General features: G+C 33.4%; 1 protein-coding gene and 1 pseudogene across 3 annotated transcripts; one reads left to right on the top strand and one right to left on the bottom strand.

Moving 5' to 3' along the window:
- The first annotated feature begins 1886 nt into the window (after positions 1–1886).
- LOC111290192 (LEAF RUST 10 DISEASE-RESISTANCE LOCUS RECEPTOR-LIKE PROTEIN KINASE-like 2.5 pseudogene) lies at positions 1887–4111 on the top strand (annotated as a pseudogene).
- A 1612-nt stretch (positions 4112–5723) lies between these two features.
- On the bottom strand, positions 5724–16289 carry LOC111291505 (LEAF RUST 10 DISEASE-RESISTANCE LOCUS RECEPTOR-LIKE PROTEIN KINASE-like 1.2). 3 transcript variants are annotated; one of them, XM_022883344.2, is made up of 4 exons: positions 15103–16289; positions 7365–7400; positions 6991–7254; positions 5724–6898 (listed from the first exon to the last, which is right to left on the bottom strand). In XM_022883344.2, the coding sequence occupies exons 1-4, from the start codon at positions 15875–15877 to the stop codon at positions 5970–5972; spliced, it is 2004 nt and encodes a 667-aa protein (XP_022739079.2). In that variant the 5' UTR covers positions 15878–16289; the 3' UTR covers positions 5724–5969. The 3 variants fall into 3 exon arrangements, with proteins under 3 accessions (XP_022739079.2, XP_022739081.2, XP_022739080.2); XM_022883346.2 differs by having other exon boundaries at positions 13652–16100; XM_022883345.2 differs by lacking the exon at positions 15103–16289 and adding an exon at positions 10769–11657.
- Positions 16290–21669: the final 5380 nt, after the last annotated feature.

Below are 21669 nucleotides of genomic sequence, written 5' to 3'. Positions count from 1 at the left end.
AAGAATGAATCGATCAATAATATATAAATAATCAATTATAATTTAAATTTGTACATAACATGAGTTTATTAATAATGCTTATTTGAGTAGGTAAATATGATAATTATAAATTTATAATACTCATTTTTTGGAATCAATTATTAGGATCCTCAATTGGGAATAATAAAACTAAAAAAAGGTGGCTAACAAATGTTATTATTTTCATCATAAAAAAATGTTACTATTATTTTCAACAACGATAACTCAACCTTATAAACATATTGATCGTTATAGTTTTTATTTTAGATCATTTAAACAAACAAAAGTTACTTAACTTTCAGACTGTAAAATAAATCACAATAATCTCAATTTGTAATTTAATTTCTTTTTTGAGAATCATCTATTGGAGTCCTTATTTGATTAAGATAATAAAATTTTAAAATTAGCTAGCAGTTATGTTTAACATAAAAAAAATTAATTATTGTAACTTTCAGTTAGACTCCCTAAATAATTACTTGCACTAAGAAAGGTATTAAATCAATCAAATTCACATAGCTATAGTTACACTTTCAAAATTAAGAATAGTTGTTCAGTAAAATTTTTCAAAACTGATATGACCAACTCATCAAATCAAATTGTTGGGACATTCTAAGATCGCATTATTCATGATTTATAATTAGTAATATTTATAAAAATTATAAAAAATAAATAAATGATATCACGAATGCTAAATGACATTATTTATTGATCAATTGAGCTTTGAGGTTAAAAGGCAATGCTGAAATTTCATAAAATAAAACAATATCAATCATCAAGGTATTATTTTTTAGTTGAAGTTTGAGATTAAAGGGTTAATTGAAATTTCGCAAATATAAAAAAGGTGATCGATGACTATATGATTAGATCTGAGGTGATTAAAATAAATTTAAAAAAAGCTTTTATCAAAACAAAAAAAGTTAAGCCTAAAATTGTGAAATAATTATCAATAATTATATCCAATTTATTAAGCTAGAGAAAGTATGCATCAAAATTGATTTTTGTAAGTTTAATTTAGTTGATTCATACAATCATTTAATAAATCTAAAATTTAAATCTCACACTTATAATTTTTTCTTTTACTCTTAAGTTGCAACTTCCTTTATAAAAATATATAATATATATTTTTCCTAAAATTATGACGTTTAAGAAATAGACATCCAATTTAACATGGAAATTTTATTATTTTGAAGCAATCTGTAGATGCATTAAAAAAAACTTCATTTTAAAATTCTCAAAATTTAAAACCTTTTCAACCAAACTTACTATGAGAGAACGGGTGCAACAACTCGAATGATTGGTATGTCATTGTTAGTTTCTTGGATTTCTTAATTAGGATTCATCGTCATCTAGGTAAATGTGTAAAAACAAAATGAGAAACAATTTAAAACTATTGTGATGAGCGGCCATAATAGTTGGTATGGACATCATATATATATATATATATGTATATGAAATTACTTGGAAATTGACTTTCAAGTTTCAACAATGGTTCAGCTGAATTTCAGGGATAAAAAATAATTACTTTATTTTTTATTTTTGGGTTTTAAACTTGAACAGAAAGGGTATTGTATACGCAAGTGGTCGAGGATTCTCATAGTATCATGGGAATTTTTCCAAGAGCACAATAAATTCCAAAGACAAGCATTCTCCATATGTTGTATACGGTGTTCCCGATAACAATGAAAACAAATATTTTATTTAATTTTGTCTCGACCCTCAACAAAAACATTACTACTTTATTTAAGCTGTTAATTTTCATTAGAGATCTTCCAGCTTTTAATCATTGCCCCTTTCCTATGATTTTTCTTTTTTAAACTTCTTTGAATGAAAAATTTGTTGATAATGTTTTTCTATCTGAATTAAAGAGAATGAGACCTGAAAACTTCCCACCATCTCTCCAACTTTTCACTTTCATCATCAGTTCCATCTTCTTCTTGACAGTTTTTCCAGGAACTCATTGCAAGGATCACCCACCGTACAGTGATTGCCAATCTTCCTTTGCATGTGGAAAATTGAAAGAAATCAGTTATCCATTTTGGAGAAATGAGCAATCTCACTGCGGCCGACAAGGCTTCGAGCTTCAATGCCAGCCAAATCAATACCCGGTTATAGACATCAGTAACCAAAGCTTTGTTGTCCTGGAAATTGAACAAAACGGTCATAGGATGAAGCTTGCACGATCAGACATCTGGGATGACGCCTGTCCATTCCTTAACACCAGCTTGAATCATGCTCGTTTTAATTATTATGCTACAGGAATTCGGAACCTCAGAATATTCTATGGCTGTCCGGAAGAAATCTTTGCTTCAGGACTCGCATATAATTCTTCATGCACTGCAAAGGATGGTATACATTACAATTATTTTGTAGGGGAATTATCCACCGATTCTGCAAATCCATGTTATTTTCAAATCTCAATTCCAGTTCTCATCACTGCTTATAACCAACTCGTTAATGGAACCTTGACTCTGAAAGAAGCTTTGAACGAAGGCTTTCTTGCTGATTATTACTATGATGACCATGAGTTTTGCAAACTCTGTAGGACATCGGCTGGGAGATGCGTATCAGACATAAATTCGACACAGGTTCTCTGCATTTGTCATGGCGTGTCCCAAAAACCACCATGTTCAATCCATAGTACGTCTTGAACTATTCTCATTCAATTAATAACGTTATTTTTTTTTTTAAAAAATTTTATCCACCAAGGTTCTAATTATGCTATTTGTTATTCAGACCGCCACTACTTAAAATGGCAAGTGTCTACTGTTATCGGTATGATTCCCATTATTCTGACTTCTTTTTTGACATAATATTTCTTGCAGTTTTATACTCTAGCTCTCTTTTTTGCATCAAACACTTACAGTTATATCACTTCTTTGGACACAGGAATTGGCTTTGCAACTGGAGTGATATTTGCATGTGTCATCATTTTTGGCTATAAAACTACAATACTGGTGTCCCGAATGATTAACAGGAAAATGAAGAAAGATCCGAATTTAGAGACTTATTTAAAGAACTATGGATCACTAGCTCCAAAGAGATATCAATGTTCTGATATCAAGAAAATAACCAATTCATTCAGGGAGAAACTAGGTGAAGGAGGCTTTTGCAGTGTGTATAAAGGAAAGCTGGAAGATGGTCGTCTTGTGGCCGTGAAGGTTCTTAAAGTTGACATAAGTAAAGGAAATGGAAACGAGTTCATAAATGAGGTCATCAGTATTAGCAGAACATCCCATGTTAATATTGTCTCCCTTCTGGGATATTGCTATACCAGAAAGAAGAAAGCTCTGCTCTTTGAATTTATGCCGAATGGTTCTCTTGAAAAGTTCATACACGATGAGAATATTTCAACTGCAGGGCACCTTCCATGGGAGAAATTGCATGAAATTGCAGTAGGAATTGCTCGAGGGCTTGAGTACCTCCATCGAGGCTGCAGTACAAGGATCTTGCATTTTGACATAAAACCTCATAATATCCTTTTGGATGAAGATTTTTGCCCCAAAATCTCTGATTTTGGGCTTGCAAAACTATGTCAAAAAGAGAGTATATCAATGTTGGATGCTAGAGGAACAGTTGGATATATAGCCCCAGAAGTGTTTAGCAGGAACTTCGGGAGAGTTTCACACAAGTCTGATGTGTATGGTTTTGGAATGATGGTACTAGAGATGGTAGGAGGAAGAAGGAATGTTGATATTGATGCAGACCACAGTAGTGAGATATATTATCCACACTGGGTCTACGACCGTCTCCAGCAGGAAAACAGCCTAGGATTGCATGGTTTAATGACAAGCCAAGATAATGAAATTGCAAAGAAGATGATAATAATAGGGTTGTGGTGCATACAGACCTACCCAGTACAGAGGCCATCAATGAATGAGGTGTTGTTTATGCTGGAAGCGAGCGTGGATGCCCTGAAAATCCCACCTAAACCTTTCTTATATACCCCTTCAAGAACTCCTATAGACCTTTATACCGCTCCAATAGCATGATTCTTTTGTTTCTCCTTTTTTGTTTTGTGTGTGTGTGTGTGTGTTTTTTTTTTTTTTTTTTTTTTTTTTTTTTTTTTTTTATGGTGGGGAAGAGAAATAATTGCTTTAAGTAGTTCTATATATGAACTACCAAATGAACATGAAAGAATAGAAACTTAATCATTCTACTTGAATTTGGTTGGGAATTTGCTTGCATTGAGAACTCTTGGTTGTTAATCAGTCATTCTCTATTTTATGTCAAACAGACAATATCTGAGGCCTGACTCCTGAGCATGAAGAAACATGCCATTTTGTCACTTTGCCTTGCTGAACTGTTTGTTATTCATGTATACTTTGTCTGACTGTTTGAAATAAGATGAAGGGTTGTTAATATAGCTGACCTTTGTGGCCCTTGTGAAATTTCATTAAGGTTTTTTGTTATGTTTTCCATTTTCAGTTTCCAAAAAAAAAAAAAGAAGAAATACAGGAACACAAAACAGTATATAAATTGATGTGACAAATCATTGCTGAAATTGTCTGGAGAAGAGAGAAGGAAGCAGAGGAGCTGCAAACTGGTTTTCTTATTTTTATACTCTTTTTTTTTTTTTCAAATTTACATCCTTTATTACGAAAGACAAAATAAATAACTATGTTACTGGTAAATTTCGAAACCATATACGACCAAACACATTAACAATAACAAGGATCTTCCTTTTTCCCCCTTTGATGAAGATACGTTAACCAGAATAGGATTATGTACTTTCTAACAAAATCATGGTTAAGAATGAAAACAACAGTGTCAAACTGAAAACATCCAAGATCAATGGGCTCACATTACATCAACTATTGCTTGATCCCCTGCTGCAATTTGTTTGGTTTCTGCTTTCAAAGCTTGAAGGCTTATTACAATTTACATGTCCTTAACCTTGGTTATGGTTTTAGTTAAACTTGTGAAAAGAAGCATAAAATAACTCATACAAGTTCCATTTTAGCATTTTTGACAATTCCGATGTGAACTAAAGTAATGCTTCTGGCACCTGGAACAGATGGAAATTTCTTTTGCACAGAGTTGCCGAGACTCTATTACAACTCTATTGGTTTCTTATGCTAGTAGACCTTCAGAACTAGAAAGGGTGTTTCCTGATATAAGAACATGAAGAAAATGTACCATAATGCTTATTGATTAAGTGAGCCAAATGCGGACTAACATTAGGATTAATTGACATGTCATTGAAGGTTGCAGGTTCGAAGGAACTTGTGTGCATGATACCCTATAATAAGGTAGGGGTTTTAAAGGTCGATTAGGAAGTTATAAAAAAAAAAAAAGGGTGAATCAGATTGCACCAAGACCTCCATTATATGGTTTCAGCTACTTAAACACTGTTCTATAGAAACAGATTTTCAGAGCTGGAAATATTACTGATAATTATTTTTTCAAAATTCACTGAACTACCAATTCTGCCCTATTTTACTTGTTTCTAGTCACACCAGGCATATATACAATACATACGTATACATTCATACAACATAAATTCATATACATTATATATACATGTGAAAGGGATAAACATAGAAAGAACCTGTCTAGCTCAGAGATTCCTATATATATATATATATATATATATATATATATATATATATATAATGCAATACTGAACTGCAAGAAAGCACTCACAAACTAAAGAGTAGATTCCTTTGTTACACTACACCCTGCCAAATTACAAATGAAATAACGAATTAAACAATTAACACTTATTTATGCAACTGATTAATCGAAAAGCAAGAATCATCTGAAAATTTCAAGTGCCAAAGCTGACCTTTTCATACACCACTTATCTTAGATAATATTTACATCCCATTCACCATTCAAGGTCCAGGCACAGATGGAAAGAAAATTACAGTCACCAACTTCTTAATATATAGGATGGATTGACGGTACAAGTTAAACAATCCCTTTACTATTTGCCAAGAAATTTAGTGAAATCAGTTATTCATACTAGCTGTAGAGCTGCTGCTAACCCACTTTATCATCACAGAATCGGGGGAATGAGGCAATGGTCCACTCTTCAACAACCCAACCTCGTCTGCTGAAATATCCATCTCTTCTGCCTTTACTTTATTGTAATCCTCATTTTGTATACCTATTAGAGCCTCCAACACTTGTGCCATAGCTGGCCTCATGTCTTTCTCATATTGCAGGCACTGGAATGCCAGCTCAGCCACTCCAGTAATCATTTTCCTAACCTTGTTGTCTGATTCAAACCCAAGAGATGGATCCACTAGCTCATGTAATGCTCGGTTTTGAATCTTATTGATAGCCATATTTGACAAGTTGATCTCATGCCGGTGCCTCGTTATGTCAACAGCTGGTTTTGATGATATTAGCTCAATCAATACAACCCCGAAGCTAAAGACATCGCTCTTGTCGGTAAGCTGGTAGCACTGGTGATATTCTGGATCGACATAACCAGGAGTCCCTTGTGGAGCAGTGGAAACATGGGTAACATCTGTTGGAAAGAGACGAGACAATCCAAAATCTGCAACCTTAACACGGAAATTGTTGTCGAGAAGAATATTGTTGGTTTTCACATCACGGTGGATAGTATCAGAAGCATGGAGATATCTCAATGCATTTGCAGTCTCTATGGCTATCTCTAAGCGAATGGACCAAGAGAGTGCACCGGGTTTAGCACGTTCACCATGAAGGTGGTCAGCAACAGTGCCATTGGGAACGTATTCATATACAAGCAAGAGTTCCCTACTGTGGCGAGAGGTGCATCCGTAAAGTATGACAAGATTTTGGTGGCGCAAGCGAGTTAGCATCTCAACTTCATTCATAAATTGCTCAACTCTCCTGTAATTGTTTTCATATAAGCGTTTAACTGCAACAGCACGCCCATCTCGAAGTTCACCTGATTAAGAAAGATGGATAAGAGCAATAGAACTTTCAGCAAAAGGATGACTCGAACTAGCAATGTTGAATATAATTTTTTTTTTCTCTTACCATAATATACAGTTCCAAAGCCTCCATCGCCGAGTTCCATATCAGAATCAAAGTTGTTGGTAGCTTCTTCAAGTTCATTGTAGGTGAAGAGATGGATGCCAACAAAGCTATCACCGTTCTCAGGATCCATAATGGAAGAGCGGTCGGCAGAGCTTTTGCCCGATACATAGGATGACTTAAAAAATACCTTTCTCCGGTGATGGCGCTGCCAGAAATAGAAAACGATGCTCGAGATCATTATGCCTCCAGCAGCCGCACCAAAACCTGCGTATTTTTTATGTTGAATTTTGATATCATTTTAGTGAAATGAAAATGCAGCAATACACTGCGTGAAGAGAAGAATGGAACAGAGGAGGATCAAGGGATTATATTACCGATGGCCAGCTTTGTTTTCAAGTTAAACTTCCTGCCTGAAACAGATTAAAAAAAATTGAGACAAATGAAATGGTTAGAAAGGATAAATAAAGAGTTAAGATTCGCATAATCCAGACAGGCAACATCTATCATGTAAAATTTGAACTAATTTTCTGCCGCATGCTTCTTTGATAACTCTGCAGGTATAATCCCATTCCCATTGCATCTTCAAGGAATGAGATCTATAACACCAAAATGGACAGCTACATCGAGACATGCAGTGAATCAAGCATGACAAATTATACCAGAATAATCCATCAAAAGTCTTAACATTCTGAACAAAAGGGTCAATTATCTGCCGTTTTCATCAAGTTTTATATTCGGAACTTCAGCTATGGAACAAGAAATAGAAGTAAAACATGTACCAGTCCACAGAAAGAATATTATTATTTTGTCCCCAAACATATGGAGTCCTATAAAGTGATAAGAAAAAGCTAAAACGAAGAAAAAAAATCGACCAAAACATGAAGAAATAATCGAAGAAAGCATTGATAGTCTTGGAATGAATATCCTATCGTATATGGAATTACCATTATTGCAGTCTTGGGATGAGATCCATCCGAACAAAAACAAACGAATTCATTAATATTATCGAAACCACAGCGCCCTCCACTTCTCTTATAATCGGTGCAACTATGTGCAGTCCAATTCAAAACGAAACCCATCCTCAAAACTTCAGTATAATTCATTTCTAGCAAACTAACGAAATTAACATCATCGTTTATGTACACCGGCTCATCAACGAAAAGGCTGGCATGACTCCACCGAATAGTTAGTTTCTCCAAAGCTTCTTGTGAAAAACAGCAAAGTCATGGAAGGAGGCATTGCTTGCACAACTTATTGGATATGTATGGTACTGTGGTTGCTGCTCACAATTATATAAAAAGGAAAGATTGACATTATCAAGACTAAGACTAAAGGGAGTTCGATCAAGGCTAACGTTCTGTCGAGGAAATAAACAACAGCATTGACCACGAGCAATGAGTTGTTGTTGTAAAATATGTCTTTGATGATGTAACTATCCTCAGAAATTTTGAGTATAGGGTTTCCCTCTTTGCGGGTGATATCAAAGTTTGGATAACCGCAAAAGGATTCTTGTTCTTCAACAATCCAGAAAGGGTAGCTTATATTCGGACCCTTACCACAGCTTCTAGGCATACAATCCTCAAAGTGGTAATCTGCACACTGGGTTTCAGTTGCTAGGATTGTCGAAAGGATGACAATAATGAAGAGTAAAGATCTAAAATTTAGCAGGTTTTGTGGATCCATTTGAGGAGTAAGCAATAAGGGATGGCATGGAATAGAGGAGAAGAAAGGTTTTCAAATGGGAAGAAGCAGTTGGTGGAAATTGTAATAGAGTTGGTATTATTGCCTTGTAGAGTTCAAGTAGCTTTAATTTGTTTATTGATAGTGATTGGAGTTTGAAAACGAGGATAAAGGCAAAACAATATTTCAAGCAAAAGCAAAAACAAAAGCAAAGATTTATGGTTTCTTCTACAGCTTCCTACCTAGATTGACCATTCCACATTCAAATCCATGCTGCAGTTAGCTTGATCTCATGCATCCATTTTGGAAACTCTATGGGCCAATAAACTATGCATTTTGTCAAAGATTGGGTGGCGCCTACCCTCTAGAATTCGAAATGCTTCAATGGGAGCCAATTAGGTTTAAACCACTATCAAATTAGGACATCCTTGAGACCTTGACTAAAAAATTTTAGTAGTTATTTAACTCAAGAAAATTGCATCTACCCGTCAATTGTGATGGCATTTGTCTTTCAGACGAGACAGTAACCCTATGTACCAAAAAATGTTGTAACATTCTCTCTTCTCTTAGCAGCTACTCCCGATGAAGTTAAGATGAAATTCTGATTTCAAGTTTCTTTGAATAATCATAAATAATTGTAATCTAGAAATAAAATTAGCCAAGACCATATATTTGCTAGTGCTTGAGCCCATAGTTCTTTTGTTCTAATAAGCAGCCGTAACAGCTAAACTAAGAATACAAGGACACGGAATTATTTAAGGGGGTCAATTGCTGTCACAGTTCCTATCTTGATAGAGGTAGCAAGATAAATTTGACCTTGAAAATTCTTCAATAAAATCCAAATCCGAACCACAAAACCTTAATTGGACAAAAAAAAGTCGATGTCTTCAATCCAAGAAAACCCAAATTTAAATGACTTGAATTTGAAAAAACTCAAGCTCGAAATGATCTTAAAAAAATTCCAATTTTAATCCAACTTCAAAATGTATATTAAAATGAATACAAGTTTGTAAAATTTCAAAAATATTTAAATAGCTTGAACTCATACCTTATTTAAATTCAAAAACATTCAAACTTAAAATAAGAACTCAAAAAAATTTAAACTCAAAATGATCCGGATATAATCCCTCCTATTGCCACCGTATATATGAAATTAAACATTTTTTTCGCAAAGAAACTCCGTGCATAGATAAAGAAAATGACAATCCTGGAATTCTAGACCAAATCATGGATTAGAAAGACACCAGCATCGCTCGTAATGGTGATGTCATAATGACACGAATTGAAGTAGATTTGAATGGACTAAACTGCCCTTTATAGCTGGCTGAAAGGAAAATCTGATTAACGTGGATAAAAAAACTTCTACACCTACCCAATATTGTGTGGGACACGATGGGGAAAACGTAGTTATAGGACAATTTAATAGGTGGGGCGCTTTTTATAATTAACATTAATATATAACCAAACACTTTGGTCGTTGAAAAAGGAGATAAAAGAAAGATCACTTTTGCGCCACACCTTTGGATTTGCATTTGAAAGGGGAAATGATGGTCTCAAAGCATAGGCAGAAGAAACAATATATATTTCAGATTTGCCTACCTAAGTAAAAAAGAGAGGATTAGGGGAATATAAAGGATATGGAGGAATCGCGTATTCGAGTTAGGCCAAAACAAAATTGGAGAAATTAAGCGCGGGATACACAAGATGGGTAGAAGGTGTGCTGTGACGCAAAAAAATTGGCCGGAACAGTCCATTCAAGGATGCTTGCTCCCTGGGACCATTGACGAATTCAAAAGATAGACCCGCGAACCTACTAATGAAACCAGGAGGCCCACCAAAGAACTAAAGGTCGAAAAGATTGGATCATTAAGACCGAAAGCTAGGCTTCTTATCGGCCATAAAAAGCGGTGGAAAAAGCAGAAAAAAGACAACTGAACATCAATTGGTTTCTTTTCCTCCATGGAAAGGAAACGACTCCGTGTTTCTGATTAGGAAGAGCAAGGATTCAATGGCATCTTTCTACTACTTACTAGGCTGGCCGTTTAGGAACATGATTCAGAAAGAGTTAAACGGGACTGGAAATAAGAAGCAGGCATACCAGGACCACGTTCGCATTTAATTTGATGAGGACCATCACGACAGTAGCAGGCAAATGCTACCGGTGAATCTTCGTTGGATCCACATCTTCCGCCAGATTCCTTGCATTGCTTGCAATATCCATCGTATGCAAAGTATTTCATATCAAACTGCTGAACTAAAGCTTCATTCAGAGAGGCAATTCCAACCATCAGTTCATCGAAAGCCTTTTTCTCAACAGGAACTTCAACTTTTTCTCTACCACGTCCATTTTCTTCGTTCTTAAAGAACATAGCAAACTTTTCACTTCCCTCCTTTTTGCAAGTGAAACCATCATCTGACTTTCCCCCGCTTTGGCAGTCGTAAAAAAGAGTAATGGTTTGAGCGGTTTCAGAATAATTAAAAACATTATTTATCAAAAACTCATCAGGACAAGTACTATTTAATTCCACTCGTTGGATTGTCATCAAGCCACGAGACTGATGGAGATGCACCACTTTGAATTCTTGGATATTGATATTTATAAGAGGGGCCTGATTGTGTATGCACTTGAGCTTGTACCCTTCATAATTGAAGCCGCAATATGCAGGCCGATCAAGATAATCAGTCCAGAAAGGATATGAAACATTTCGGAGATTTCCACAATCAAATGGACCGCATGAAGTAAAACGAAGATCATCTTGGGCATAAGATACTTGAAAAAGAATTAAGATAAGGAAGATGAAGATGATTGAGAACAGAGAGGTCGAAAGGAAGAAAAAGGAATCCATGTGCAGCGGAGGTTTGTCAAGTGAACACTTATAAGTGAAGGGTTTATATATATAATTAAGCTAAGGAGATTAACTGATTTCGAGTGCTATCATTTTCAAGGATACAAACCACTGGGTTGGAGTTAATTGGGAAGTTATGACACTTAGAATTTTCTACAAAGAAAGATATGTGGCTGCTAACCTTGGTTTGCTGAAAGACTTTTGGATGTGGGTTCAAAGGGTTGTGACGGGTAACAGACGTAATTCAACAGAGTGGCTTATACGAGCCTAACAGTAATCGGGGTTTCAATTTTTGGACCATTTCTATGTAAGCTAGAATTTTCCCCTTTTTTTTTGTTTTCCCACAACTTGAATGACTTAAGGGACATTACTGTCAAAATGTTTGGCCATTGAATTTGTGAAGAACCTAACCTAAAAGAACACGTCACTTGGTTTTGAAAAGAGGAGCCTATAATTAAGTTTCAAGATTCTAAAAAGAAGTCTGACTTGTTCAACAGATTTTTTTTCTTTGTTCTGGGCCAGAATCCAAGTGTTCAAAATGCTTTGAGTGTTAAATTGTTATGGTTCAAACACTGCCATATTCCAACGTGTTTGAACTATTCTTATTTACAAAGGGAAATTAATGTATACTAATTAATATTAAGAAGCTTTAATTTTCCTCCACCTTTAGTCTCTTTCTATCGGAGGCATAGCTAAGGGGGACTGGCAGGGGCATTGACCCCCACCCCGAAATTCTTTTACACTATTATAGCACAATATTTCCTTTCATCAAAAATAATATTTGATCCTTTTTTTTAATAAAATTATTATTTGATCCTTTCTTTCTCATATTTTTATTTGTGCCTCTGCTTTCTATCATTAATTAATCACTCTTTCTCTCTATGTCTATGCATCCTATTAACAACCATCAATAAGACAAGAAACTCTGACCATTGACAAGAAAAATATAACACTGGGATAAGAGGGCACATTTTCTTAATGATAGCCTCAAAATTCTAAAACTAAAAAATTAAAAGAAAAAGAAAGATATTATAAGGACCCAAGTAAGTGAAAAAGAATAAAAATAAATTAGAGAGAATTACTTGATCTCCACCACGACTATTCATTGGTTTAATGATCTATCATGATGCTGAATCAATTAAAGTAATCACCACTGATTCTTATTGCATGCTAACTTATTTCTTTATTATAGAATTTTTATTCAAATTTTCAATCTTTTTTATTGTTGCTTCTGCTAGAAGACCTATGGCCCAAAAGACAAGACCAAAAGGCCAAATAAGGAAACAAGGACAGAAGTTGTCATCCCTGGTACATTCTACGAGTCACTCTTATCTCACGTTCATAATCTCTAATACTCATTTATCCCTCTTCTTCCGTTTAACATGTCTCTAATCCATTATTCAATAAATCTTCTTCAAGAAGCTGACTTCACTGTCCAAGGGTTTACGCTACAGCATCTCCGTCGATCGACCTCATTATTTCTCTCTCTTCTATAAGGCCTACATTCTAAAGGCCATTCTTCCGAATCTGACCTAAACCATGATACTCTTTCTCAATTCAACCAATTTCTTTTTTGTTCATATAAACAGCATTGAACAAATAACAATTCAGCCAAATTTAAAGGCACGTCATCTGGTGTCACTTATAATATAACATTCATCTTTAGTATATGCTAAAATCAAGTTCTTCTAAGTTAATTTCACTTTCGGACCTAGCCATGAGTATGTAGAGTTTAACATAATTAATTTTATGAACTATTTGGACTACGTGATTAGGTACATTAATCTTGATGAAAGTTTTGTTCTACGTTTAAAATTTGCTGCACAAGAAAAAGAAAATGCGTGTTTTGACCCTAAGGCTGGCTTGAATATGTCATTAGCATTTTTCCAGCTCCAGCTCTGGTTGACATGTTCAAAGTAGACAGAAAATTAAACGCGACAACAATATCCACTGCTTCTTGGAGGCTATCCCATCCCAAGAGTGAGAGCAAGTACCACAACAAATAATTAGCATTCTATGATATCCTATATCATTGGACTGCGTGATTAAGGCTCACAAGGTTGTGAACTTACCAAATTTTTGCAATCAAATTGATGTGAATTGATGAAGAGTGGGGTTTAGAAGATTGTGCGTACCAGGTTTACTGCAGATAGGATATAAAGGTGAACTCCAGTTTCCGCATCTTCCATTGAGGCTGTCGCATTTTGAACAGAATAGTCTAGAAAAATTATACACCACATCAAATCCCAGTCTCCAATCTTCAAGCAATTGCGGCCTTTCATTCCAGAGTTGAGAAAAAGCGCTCTGATTAACCTGAACTTGGATGGCAGTACCACAAGAGCTATTAAAGCCTTCATATTTATCCCTCTCAGTTAAATCATCCGCATAGAAAGATCGTAACCCTAGGGTGCAATTAAATTGTGGTGGGTTGCAATTGTAAAAGAATGTAAGGTTTCGATTTGTTTGAGGATAGCACAAGAAAGGGTAGTCCAGAGTTATATTGATCGGATTTTCAAGACAAATGTCTTCCCACAAATCGTTTCTAGCAATTGTCATTGTATAAGTAGCCTGATTTAAGTAAATGAGTCGGAATTCATTCCCACCAATATCTATGACAGGCTGCTGATATCCACAATTGGTCAACCTGAACCCTTCTTGGCGACAGTGCTCAGGACGACCATCAATCCAAAATGGAAACGTGAGGTTCCTTATGTCTCCACAGTTAAATGGACTAAAACACTCCTCAAAACTTTTATCATCTTGGCAGTATGATACTGGGAGGAGGATCAAGCTGATAAAGAAGAAGGTGAAGATGGAGATGGAAGGGGCTGAAATGATCATTTGAGAATGCATTTTTGGAGTTCTGAAGGGAGAAGAACTGGTATACGAGTTATATGTTAACCTGATTGGAAGATTATGTCGTCTCTCTAATATTAAAATGTAAATGAGTAGACTATTCTCTTTGACAAAAAAGGGAAAAATCAGCTTGTCAGAATTTTCTATGAAAGAGAAAGCAAGAGATAGGGATAATTGTTGACTTTGACCTACACGATGGCCGATGCATATGCAATGGACCAAAATAAACAGAGGTACATTGAATTCGTATAAAACCACCAATCGCTATGGCTACTATTCTAGGATGAGAAATTAGAAGCTACATCGAAATTTCATCTATTGAGAAATTGGTATAATGGAGGCTTCCTATTACCATCACGCTCTGTTTTATGCAAATCTAATAGGTTGGCATGAGAATCCAATATCTACACTATACTGGAGCAGTCAAGCAGAAATTCTAATAAATTATACTCTCTTAGGTCCGAGAGAGATGTATCCTTCACAAGCAATGCACACATGACCATGTGCAGTGCAACATGCTTGATTTGATTGTCCTACTTCTATCTCCAAACTACCAAATTGGCAGAGTATAAGAGATAAAATAATTATATCTAACAGTCATTATCTTGAATGACTTGTCTATTATTCTCTAAATTAATTAACTTACCTATGCTTGTTTGACTAGATATAATAGAGAAAATTTCCTAAGAGAAAAACCTTGAGAAAATGTTAGAAGAACAAGCATTCATACCAGAAGCCAAACAGATTTGAGAGTAAGGATGGTCGCGGCAGAAGCATAAGAACTCAAGCGATGTCTTGTCAGATCCACATACTCCTCCAGATTTCCTGCATGCCATACATGGAATGATGTCCTTGTGATACATTACATCAAACCCTTTATTCCAAGCATCCGCTACATTGTCATTTCCGGACAAGAGTTCATCAAATTCGGTTTGATTAACCGGGACTGTAATACTGATGTTACAATCTGTGAGCGCTGAGCGGTGAATTCTCAACAATGATTCATCCAGGTAATAGGCAAGGCTGTTGCCATTGGATGTGATGCAACTAAATCTATTTTGGGAAGGTATTTCATCTTCAAGAGGGCAGCCATAGAATATACTGAGATTTCGAATAGTTGCAGCAAAATCAAAGAGGCTGTGGTTTAATGAGATATTATGGAATTGTTCAGGACAAGAATCTTGCCAGATTTCTACAGGTGCAATGCTCATCGCGCCAGGTTGACTTAAGTTTAATACACGAAATCTCTGAGAATTAATAGTTATAACAGGGAGCTGATTTTCTTCACAAATGAGCTCGAATCCTTCATGACCGCAGTATCTCGGCTGTACACTGCCCCAGAAAGGGTATCCAATACCGTGTACGGTACCACAATTAAATGTTCCATTGCATTCCAGGAGCTGCTCATTGTCATCAGAATAAGCTATGGGGAGAACAATTAAGATGAAGATGGAGATGATGAAGATAGATTGTAGCAAAGGTTTAAAGAAGATGTGGATATTCATTTACGAAAGATGGGACAGAATAACTGGAAAGGTGGAGGTTCAATTATTGATATCAAAAGAATGGTGAAGCATCATTTTCAAAGAGATGAACAAATCAGTACCTCGGTTTTATGTATTGCTTAATATAATGTAAACAGGGGCAGGGCTGCTTGTTTTGACGAGCAAATGTACCTGAGGTTAGAATTTTGATTCAGAGAGAGACAGCTCCTGGCTCCTGACTCCTGACTTTTATTTATTGTATGAGAAATTTTGGTTGAAATTCAAAGGTAGGCAATATATGTTGTGCAGCTAGCCACAGGCGTAGAGACTAACAAGGACAAAGTCGCCAGCTATTGCAAATTACAACAAAAACATATGAGCCAATAGGACATGGTGTGTCAAGATTACAGCTTGTTATTAGATACATGCACTTAGCCTCCCAAATTTTTCAAAATTTCCAAATCCTAAACGGTGTAAAGCAGTCCAACTCCAAAAGCTTTTTGGAGATAGGCTTAATATGCCTTCAAACTTTAGTAAAAATTGAATTAAACTCCTTATCTTTTATTGGATGTAGTTTAAGTTATTATATTTTATTTTTCTTTAATTATATTCAAAATTTTTAAATCGATAAAAAAATAAATTGAATCAACAGTTTAACTCAAATAATTCACTTAGTTTTTTTAGAATATGAAATTTAATAAAATTAAATTCAAATATCAACATTTACAAATTTTTTCACCATAAATTTCTCTAGTTGTGCGTCATAATTAAGTGATAAGAGATCTAACATGTAAATTTAAAATGCTAAAAAAAATCCCTGAATTATTTCATTTTTAAATGTGATCTTATATTTTTTTATTATATGTAAATAAATTTTTATATTTTAATTTATATTTAAGAAGTTTTTATTTTAAATAAAAGAATGATTTATGTTAATGATTTATTTATATATAAATTAAAAGTTTAAATACTTATTCTATTACAAATTAAAGATAAAAAATTTATTTGAGTGTAAATTAAAAATTAAAAATTTATTTAAATATAACAAAAGTAAAAAAAAAAAAAAAAAGAAGCTCGGCTAGATAAAATTATAAAGTTAAAAAAAAATTATTATTTTAACCAAAATGTAATAAGTAGCCTCAATTATTTGGATGGTGGATCAGAATAGTTAATTCAGTAAAGTAAGCCATCTCTATCAGTAAATTAAGTCAAGATATGAACAAGAGCGAGGGCTAAGGCAGGGAGGCTGCTCTCATCGTAAGGGAATCAAAGACTTACTGATTTGTCCAACCGATGACACGAGTATGATAATGGTTGGTTTCGCAAGAAAATATCCAACTGGATTCCATATTCAAAGTTAAAACTTTTATATATCACGAATACAGTAAAAACATGACAGGATTTTGGTGCTGCAGAGGGACCGGCGAAATGGTAGTCCGATTAAAAAATTTGGAGGGGCAGTAAGGCATATGATAACAATGATTAATGATTGTTTAAGTGAATAAAATGCTTCAACTGTTCAACAGGGAGTGTGGCCTCCTTGGCCCAACTAAAGATGTTTAAAAGGCAGTCCAAAAAACTCGTTTTGTTAAATGAAATTAGCAGTTTAAACACTAATAGGGGAAAATGAAAATAACTGTTTAAATATATAGAACTGTTCTAGATTTTCAAAGTAATTTTAAAAAAAATGATACTATTACTTAAATTTATTAAATTGTTATTTGTTGTGAAACTTTTTTCAAAAACTAACTTTGTTATGAATTTTATCCTATCTTTTAAATCAAGTAAACTGGTGACACTGATCATAAATAAGTTTTTCAATTCTTTTTTTTTTTTCAAATGTTAATTTTTAAGGCTTATTTTTTTTTTTTTCATTTTTTGTCTATAGATCTCACAAAATTTATTAATTTTCCCAAATAAATAAACTTTGTAAGGTGTAATTCTTTATTGCAACATATTAAATCAAGTATATTTATTACGTGTAGTTACTGCGACCTCACAAGTACCAATCAACACACAAAATTTAGAGATCACAAAAAAATTAATATTTTATTTGATAAGAAAGGATGAAATTGAACGGAAGGAAAAAGAGTGATGAAGAGAAAAGGTTAAGAAATGGGAATATTTTGTTTTTCCCCGTTTATGCTACTACAAAGGACGGAAAAGAAAAGAAATTAATACAGTTTCACTAGAATGGTAATTAAATTAATTAACTTTAGTTGAATGAATACTTTATTTAATTACGGAAGAATCAAATTTTCACAGCATTAAGTAAGGTATAAATCTACTCATTTTTCTTTTTATTCCTGCCATCGCAAGAGGTTAAGGGCAAACTTCAATTTGCTCTTAACCATCCCCTAATTTCCTTCTTTTCACTTGCCTTTCTATACCAAACAAGGGAAGGAGAGGAGGGGAATCCCACTTCAAATTGGAACAATAAAATAACACATGAATAGAGCTCAAGGATCAGATCAGGTTGACTTTGGCATCATCAAAGAAACTAACTAGGGCTGCGGAAAAGGTCTTCGGCACACAACAATGTTAAAAGATACAGGCTAGCGAATATGTTTGGGCCACTTACAATGGGCTTCTTTGGAAATCTCATTATCACTGGATTAGCAATCAGATAACATAATTTAATGTAGCACCCTGATTCATGGCCGTTACTATCAGAACTTTGACCTGACCACATCGAAATTTTTGTAAACTATCAAGTCTATATCAGAATTGGTGCTGTGCTCTGGAACAAATACTAGTTACCCAATTTGTAAAGACTTTCCTGTTAAAATTTGGAGCTTAACTCGTTAGTTTTTTTTAGTTATTTTTAAAAATTGATTAATAAGTGTTAGATTTAAATTTCATGTTACAACTCTTTTTTTATTTTTAGATTTTTTTAATAATTTTTTTTATTTTCATATTATGATTTTTTTATAAAAAAAATCTTTCTTATTAGACAAACAAGTATGAATTTCACACTCTTTTTTCTATATGTTTGAATATAAAACATCTCTTTGGCGAAAAAATTTGGGATCGATGTAGTTGACTCGATCAGGATAACAACATAATTAGTTACCTGCAATTCAAATCTGTTCAATCCAACTTATTAATTATTGAAAAAAAAAAATTATCAGCTTATATGACAATGACAATAATACCTAGGTTATTTTAACTTTCCAATAGCATCAATGCGCATAAAACAAAATAAAGATGCCAATAAATAAATAAGGAGCAGGAGTCTTAGCAAACAATTGAACAGAAAAAGGATAAATTGATTAAAATATAGAGGAGTGATTGAGTGCATACCTGGACAGTGGTCCTTGAGTATTTTGCCATCCTTGCAAAAGCACAAAAACGGATCGCCTGTATTATTATACCCACAAAAGCCTTCGGAAGCCTCGCAAGTGCCACAGTCCTTCATCGTCCGCCAATCTAACACAAATCCCTCGTTCATGGCGGCACCAAATCCACTAATCAAATCATTAATGGCAACGATCTCCCTTTTCATCACCGTCGCCACTACTTTCTCCGCGCAACTATTGATCAAATCAGAAACATCAACCCCATCATCGTCCTCCGAAACAACGTAGGACCATAAAGCACCATTGGATCCTAAACATTTTATGGGTGATAAATTGGCAGGATGTGAAGAGCAATTGAAATAAAAGCTAAGGTTCAAGTTTAGTTGGGAGTAATCCAATGGTAGGGTGTTAAGAGTGAGGTTGTGACGCGCCCTAGGGCATGCTTGGTTGACGACATCAACATCGACAAGGGTGATTGTAAGATTATCATAATTGATGTTCTTCACGTAGAATTTGTCGCTAGGTAGGCTAAGTATTGGCTCGCCATTAGCAGCACATCTAAGACCAAAGTTAGGGTAACCACAATATTGGTTAGATGTGTTGCCATCATGGTGCCAGAAAGGGTATCTAATCTTAAGCCCGTTACCGCAATCGTGAGAGGGGCATGCTGACGGCAATGAAGTGTTGTTTCCTTGAGTGCTCCTGAAGAAGAGGGAGAGAAAAATGAGGAAGAATAAAGAAAGTAGCATGGTAATAAGAAATGGTTTGAAATTCTGAAATGGAAGGTGAAAATGTTTATTTGGATCTTGTTCTTGCTATGCTTATATAGAGAAAGCCAACTAGTCAAGTATTTTGACCAAAACCTTGTAATATTATATACTCTCAGAAAATTATGCATATATATATATATATGTTGTTTATATGATACTTACATGTATGAAATATATATATATATATTTATATATATAGTCTTAAGTATGAAAAGAATAACTTTGGAAATGTTGACAATATCTCTCCCTTCAATTTTGCTATTTATACCAACAGGGGGTACTCTTTGTATGCGGACGTTGCTCCACTGTTACTTGAATGAGCTTATGGGTCCGTTTGAATAAACGGTAAGTTTATATATAATAAAATGACTATTAAATTAAAATTTATAATAAAATGACTATTAAATTAAAATTTATAATAAAATGACTATTAAATTAAAATTTATAATAAAATGACTATTAAAAATATTAAATTAAAATTTATATATAATAAATTATAATATATATTTGACATTTGAAAAATTAATAAATAATTTAAAATATTAAAACTATTTTCATATATATCAAATAATATTTTTGATAATAAATTGAAAATTACTAAAATTATTTTTATAATAAATAATTCTTATATTTTAATGTTATTTAACATTTAAAATTTTTTAAGTTTTATTTAATAAATAGTGATACAATTTTATTTTAAAATAATATATATAGGATTTTAAGTAATAAAAAAATATATTTCATAAATATAAAATAATAGTTTATATATAAACTTATTTATTCCTTAAACAAATATATAATTAAAAACCTCAAAATAAAAAAAAACAAAATAAAAAAGAAAAGAAAAGAAGCATCAAGGTAAAAGAGAAAATGAGAGAGTTAAAAAAAAAATTTAAAAACTTTTAAGTTAAAAAAAAATTATGGAAAACAAGAAAGAAAAAAAGTTAAGGTTTTAATACATTAAATTTCAAGGGTGGATTTTAAGATAAAAATAAATACTATGGATAAAATTAACATGTAATTTATAAATTGACAAAGATATTTTAATCCAAAAGTTAAAAAGATAAGGGTAAAATCGTAGAAAAAAAAATTTAATGACGATAAAATTATCCAATTAGAGGGCTAATGATCCATTGGACCCCTCTTCTCCCAGTGAAATTTAATCTTATGATACAATCCGATAGATCATAAAGTTACCTAATCGAGGTCCAATGAGAAGCAAATGGGGCCTAAAACTAACAAGATCTCAAAATTGTAATTCTGACAATTCCCTTTTTTTAAGACAAATTGTTTTCTTGGTGAGCTTTCTTTATGAAAAGCTAGAAACCGAAAAAAAAAAAAAATAATAAAAGTGTAACTACCAACTAGGCTAAGTAACCGTGATCATTATTGGTGTCACTTGTTTCATTTGTTTGCTTTCAAGATTTAGGTATTCCATTTTAATATCCAGTCATAGATATGTACAATCTTCTTTATAAAATTGGTATAATTATAAATTTTTAGAGATAATTAAATAAATTTTAAATTATAATGAAATATGTAATATGATATTTAAATTTAAAAATTTTTTACTATGATAATTGAATTATACAAATCAATTGACTAATATAATATTTGAAAAATTTTTTTATCAATCATATATCATCATTTAAATTTAAAAATATTAAAAATAATGATCATATTAATTAATAAATTTATAATTTGAATAACACATTAAAAAATTTTTAAGTTTAAAAACACATTA

Source organism: Durio zibethinus, chromosome 11 (genome assembly GCF_047325235.1).
Source record: "Durio zibethinus cultivar Kanyao isolate XHJ-2024 chromosome 11, ASM4732523v1, whole genome shotgun sequence".
Taxonomy (NCBI): domain Eukaryota; kingdom Viridiplantae; phylum Streptophyta; class Magnoliopsida; order Malvales; family Malvaceae; genus Durio; species Durio zibethinus.
This window is presented reverse-complemented; position numbering and strand designations above follow the sequence as displayed.

What these genes read in the sequence shown, in the direction of transcription:
- LOC111291505 (XM_022883344.2), bottom strand. Translation starts at nt 15,877, where the DNA reads ATGAATATCCACATCTTCTTTAAACCTTTGCTACAATCTATCTTCATC. An exon ending in GAAAACAAAGCTGGCCATCG is followed by an intron (nt 7,255 to 7,364) that starts GTAATATAATCC and finishes AAAAATACGCAG; the next exon opens with GTTTTGGTGCGGCTGCTGGA. An exon ending in CTTTGGAACTGTATATTATG is followed by an intron (nt 6,899 to 6,990) that starts GTAAGAGAAAAA and finishes TTTCTTAATCAG; the next exon opens with GTGAACTTCGAGATGGGCGT.